Raw genomic sequence first — 5968 nt, 5'->3', positions numbered from 1 at the left:
ATTTGCCTTTTTGGAATTTGAGTTCTAATTATGTTGAGGAGGAATTAGATGTTTGTTTAAAATTTTGATTTTCGATGTTTTAGTTTAATTTGATTTTATGGTTTAGATTGGATTTAATATTGTTAATTTTAATTTTCTAGGTTTTAGAATTTTGGAATTTGATTTGTTTTACTAATAGACGTATAGTAATTTCAATTTAGAAACCTTAAACGCTTGTAGGACTATCTTAGGATACCTTAGTTTTGGGATTCTTTTTTTCTTCTCTAATTGGTTGGTAACAACTCCACTCCTAGCAGTTGGTCATGATTTGTTTTTCTTACTGTACCAGAAAACAACTTAACCTATGATATATTTTATTGATAATTAATTTAACAATTTTTAATATAAAATTGATTAACTGATATCCATAATTACTAATTAAAGATTTTGTTTTCAGATATGCTAGAATATACCTCTTCATGAAATCGGATTTAAAGTTTTAAACCTATAATAATATAACTATTAAATTTTAAGTAAATAAAATATGTCCCATGAAAATAATATAAACATAACACAATTATAAGAAAGTGCCAAATTTTACAAAAATTGGGTAAGTTCTTTTCTCTAAATTCAATAATATTACAAAATATGTAGAATTAAATTATAAAATTTTAATATAATAGTGGAACCAAAATTACAATTTAACTCAAGTCAATATCCAAAATTACCAAAAATAAATACATTTAGTACATTGCAGTCAATTCATAACTTCAATTTTTCCAATAAAAGACTGTTTATTTTTTTAAAATTTTCATAGTGCTTTTAATAATGTTATTTTCAAAGTTAAATTTTCATTTTATTTTCAAAATTCAAACTCACATTCTATTCTAAAATAATAATATATCTTACTATTACACTCAAAACTCGTAAATAGGACAACTTTTTGTTAAATATATATTTTCTTTCTAATGCATTACCCTAAAAGAATTCAAGGAAAAAAATATAAACTAACCAATTTTATTGAGTGAATGATTAAAGGATTTTAAGATTATTGAATATAATAATTCCTTTTGTAATGTACTGAAAATGAATCAAATAGTGAAAAATTTTGTCCGTTATCTATTTAACTTCATATTTTTATACCATACCTTTTCACCGCAAAATAATTAAATTATTTAATTTCAAATTTATTTTCAATACTATTAAATTAAATTTTAAATTATATTCGACTTTAAATACATTAAATATTCAAACTTTTATTTTAAATTTAGTCATTAATTTAAAGATAAATGTACTAATTTACTTTTATTTAAAATAAATAATTAAAATTATTTAAAATAAATATATTAAACTACATATTTGTTAATAATAAATTAATATTATTTTCAATACCACTTTCCCTAGGCTGCAATAAACCAACTTAATGTTCCCAAAGCATCAATTAAAGCAATCTCGGCATCCTTTAATTTGCCAGCTAATTGCATGAAAAAAATAAAGTAATCTACACCATAGGTCACTCAATTACTGCATCAAACTATAATTTTTTTTTAAAATATTAATCTTATTATAGCTTCTTATCATATCTGCTCTTTTTGATACAATGGCTAAAATTACTCATGGCCTCTCCAACCCTTAAATAAGAAGATATCCTCCTACACCAACAACAATACCGATGTCAATCGAACTAAGACTTAATCGGCAACTATCAAATTTTTTTTTAATTTGGTCACCCGAAGTACCCAAAAATAAATAAATGATTCCGAGTAGAAGGGGCACTTGGAATTAGATAAAGCTTCTCAGGTTTACACATCGATTAGGAACAGAAGAACTATTTGATGCTCACGTTAACCACTACAACATGCTTTCCTCAAACTGTGGTCTTAACTTTTCAAATTTCAAAGAAATATCTGAAATTATCAAATGAACTACTTTCAGCCAAGTGCTTACTCTCTTCATTTCACTGTTAAACTCACCTATTCCTTGTCTTGACCAACTTTGGCCTTGAAGCCTTCTTTTCCATCTTTTCTCTTTTCTTGCGAGTCTTTTCATCCTCCACCTCTCCCTAATTAACACAATCGAAAAAAAAAAACCAAAAACCAAAACAATGTTAATATATGAATTTTAATATAGCCTTTCAGATGATATAAGGATATGAAGGTGTGGAATACCTCTGAGCCTAATGATAGAAAACCTCTAATGAACCCAAAAGATTTGTATGCTCCAAATGCCGGTATCTGAAAAGCAACAACTCCATAATGTTATGTCGTTGTCATCCCCAAAGTGGGTTTCAATAAATTCCACCACAAAATTACGAGTTTGTCAGCTTATTTATATTAGCATAGAGCTTTCTATTGCTGAACAGTTCTTAAAGACTCGCATCACCTTAAGATCCTATATAACAATTCCTCTACTTTTTCATCATAAAAGAAACACCTAAACATATCAATCCTAGAAATGAACATCAATATTATAGGAGAAACTGTCAACAGAAAAATCATCTCTTGAGAAACTCAAGAAAAATGATCCCTCTACTAATAAGCAAAGCCTTGTGATCAGGTGGTACCATCATGCTCACTAGATAAGTATGTCTCTCGTAATTGGAGCCAGTAAAATTTAATAATAGGACAGCTACCCTTTGATGCACAAGTCTGACAGAAGGGAGATGATTGAAAGCTAAAATTTAATCGCTTGAGAGATCTTTAAACAACACTGCCATTCCACTATACCGACATGAACTTTATTTACTTAACCAAACAATGAACAGAGGATGACAACAGAAATGGAGCTCCTTTACGAAAATTAGATTCTCCTATTTAAATGAAATCATTTTTCTCTCTTTTATTCTTTTTCCCAGATATTTTTACATCTCTTTCTTCAAATTCCTTGAAAAAGAAGAATATTAAAGCATATAAGCATTAGACGAAATCCCTCCAGAAACTATAAAGAAAGCTATTCCATTCCAAAAGAAATCAAAGGATGGAAGTATCAGACCAGCTTTCTATGTGCAAAATAAGTAAATAGAACTTACCACAAGATATGTATACCAAAACTTGTCAGAGATGATGGACATCAGTTGCACAAAACTTGTAATGTAGATGACATCATGTAAATAGCTGCAAGAAGTGAGCAACTCTAAGTCCGAAATATTCAATGCATGCAGAAAACAGAATTCAGATCTTAAGACCATATATTGGATCAATTCAAAATGTCAACAGCACTTTGATATAAACAACAATATTTGAACTGTTAAACCGTACCATTGAGTTTATAGGTAAAAGAACTTTATTGGCAGATAAGAAAATTAAGAATATCTGACTTCTAGTTGTTTCTCTACAGAAGGATTCTCTTCATCCTTTCCCCCTCCTCTTATTTCTAAGTGTTTGAATCAAGTAGGATGATTTTCATCTTTTAATAATAGTTATATTCCAAACACAATCATCATGACTATGGTGGCATGGACTTTATTCATAAGCAACAAAAGAAATCTATCTCTTCCCCACAATAAACATACAGTCTTTCTATATTAAGATTCACATTATATCATAGCTAATCATAGCTACCCAAATACAAGAAAAAGATCCACATTAAAGGGAGAAAAGTAGAATATCTCCAATAAACATGTAAAATAACTCAGCAGTAAAAGAAATAGGAAAAGAATAAGGGAAACCTAAATTCACAATCTAAGAACTATATTTCTTTCATTCTGCCAGCCACTTCTGGTAAAACCAAATCCACAGCACCATTGATGCAGCAGTAGTAGAAAAAATAGAAAGAAAGAGAACAGAATAAGGAAACAATAATTGGAAGACACTAAATATGGGCACAAATTTTCATTAAAAAAAAGAGAATAAAACACTAATAAGTCACCAAAAATGTATTCATGTGAGCTATCAAAGGGTATTATAGGACCCATACAAAAATAAAGCCAAAGGAAACTAACAGTAATATTCTTCCTAAGATAAGCCTGAGGCATGCACCCCGTTACATGCACTGCCTCATTTACAAAGAATTTAGAATGTAATAAGAATCATCTTTCTAACCAAGTTCCTCCTAATATTTTAATAGAATAAAAAACTAAAAACAAAACCACACATAGAAATTAAGGTAAAAAGAGATAAAATATTGAACAAAACTTACCCACATATTCCACCAGTACTCATATCAAATCCACCGTCAAGAAGTTCCCCATCATCAGAATAAGCAGGTTTTGCCATCTGTGAAAGTTGTTGATAGGGTATAAAGTAAGCCACAGAGGTCAAAAGTAGACCAACCCAATGTTTCCATGTGAATGAGGAATGGAAGATCAGCATCCTAACCAAGACGTATACAACCTACATAAATAGAAAATTGGAACATAAATCCAATAAAGTAAGATTGTTAACAAGCAGAAAAATGCAACTATGAAGACAATAAAAATATAAAGTACTAAAAATGCAAAACTATCCCAACTCTGTTCTTCCACATCAACTAAAAAGTAGCAAAAATTGCAAGAACTTTGATGTGGTGTGTCAAGAAAAGCTAAGACATCAGAAGCTACAAATAAAAAAAAGTGCAATGCTCAAATAAAATGGGCACTGCATACTATGTAGTGCAGTTTTGTTGCTACATACTATGTAGTTTTGTTGAAACTACCAAGCTAAACACTAAGAATAGGTTCCAACTTCCAATGGTTATGACGTATAAGATCAGCTTTGTTTACCAACCAAGCCGGCACTTAATATGCCTACTATGTCAGATCAGTTAATCACCCGAACATTACCAGGTTATCGCTACGAGCCACAACTTTCAAAGTTGATAATTTTCACTTTCACGGGTATGGCAAATGCATCCACAGTAAACACATACACAGAGATGTGCAGCCGGACTATAATTGGAAGCATTTATTGGTGAGCTAAGGATGCATTTCAAATGTGCTTAAAACCTTTAAAATTCAATTAGAAATGAATCAATGCCATCTATAGATATTAAGTTATCCATTTCCTGATTGCACATCATAAAGTAGCATAAACATACTTACAAAAGAAATCCTTCGAGAATCTAAGTAAATCAGAATCGAAAAATTTCAAGTAATTAGAAAACAAACAAGTGAACACTTGATTAAAGACGGGTTTCGACGATTAGGGGAAATAATTATAAAAGAAGATGAGAGCGTACGTTACAAGCAATGATGAGGTGGCGAAGATTGGCCATGTGGCGGGTGTTCTCTTCTTTGCGCTTCTTGGCACCTTGATTTGCCATTTCCTACCCTCTCTGGTCAACGGGTTTGACTCTGGCACCCTAAAGGAGATCTGCTAGTCGAAGAAATAAGGAGGAAGGGAAAGTAAGTGATGAAGATTGAAATGAAGACTTTAGCTTCCACAGAAGCCCATAACTTTGAGTCAAGGCCCAACCTGTAAATCTGGTTAAAATGTATGGTTTTTAAGAAATGAATTCTAATTTCAAAATAATGTTTTTTTAGGAAAAAAACATAGAAACGTTCAGTTTCATGCATTTCATCAATAAAACATTTCTTTATCAAAATTTATTTAAAGAAGTAACTATTTTTCCTATTTGTTATTTATTTTGTAAATAATATAAAATAATCACAAATTAAATATGAAAGGAAAAGGAAAATGTCGTAATTGTTTACATACAAATGAAATAATATATGCCAACCATCCAAAATAGTAACACCCTTGATAAATTATTGAAAAATTAATATTTTAGTTATTTAATTTTTAAGTATATTTGATAATTCATAATAGAAAAAGTAACTGATGAATTTTTCAATGAAAATATGGGAAATGATAAGCACATAAAGAATTATTTATCATTTAATATAGAATTTTTAATTATTTTATTTCTTTTAACATTATTTTTAAATGCTTTATCTTTAAAATTTTAAAATTATATTTATCAAACACTCCAACCATATTCTATAATTAATTTTAAGAAATATATCAAACATGTTATTTATACTATTTATAAAGCTATTTACTAAGTTAGTATC

General features: G+C 29.3%; 1 protein-coding gene across 1 annotated transcript; it reads right to left on the bottom strand.

Annotated features, from left to right (window-relative positions):
- Positions 1-1736: 1736 nt before the first annotated feature.
- On the bottom strand, positions 1737-5317 carry LOC105791011 (uncharacterized). The gene is made up of 5 exons (XM_012618862.2): positions 5134-5317; positions 4117-4310; positions 3008-3092; positions 2148-2213; positions 1737-2041 (listed from the first exon to the last, which is right to left on the bottom strand). Exons 1-5 carry the CDS (start codon positions 5215-5217, stop codon positions 1949-1951), a joined length of 522 nt encoding a protein of 173 aa, XP_012474316.1. The 5' UTR covers positions 5218-5317; the 3' UTR covers positions 1737-1948.
- Positions 5318-5968: the final 651 nt, after the last annotated feature.

This window comes from Gossypium raimondii, chromosome 8 (genome assembly GCF_025698545.1).
Source record: "Gossypium raimondii isolate GPD5lz chromosome 8, ASM2569854v1, whole genome shotgun sequence".
Classification (NCBI taxonomy): Eukaryota; Viridiplantae; Streptophyta; class Magnoliopsida; order Malvales; family Malvaceae; genus Gossypium; species Gossypium raimondii.
This window is presented reverse-complemented; position numbering and strand designations above follow the sequence as displayed.

Coding starts and splice junctions, on each gene's coding strand:
- LOC105791011 (XM_012618862.2), bottom strand. CDS start 5,217: ATGGCAAATCAAGGTGCCAAGAAGCGCAAAGAAGAGAACACCCGCCAC. Junction 4,311..5,133: donor ACCTCATCATTGCTTGTAAC/GTACGCTCTCAT, acceptor CTATTTATGTAG/GTTGTATACGTCTTGGTTAG. Junction 3,093..4,116: donor AGTACTGGTGGAATATGTGG/GTAAGTTTTGTT, acceptor CACTTCTTGCAG/CTATTTACATGATGTCATCT.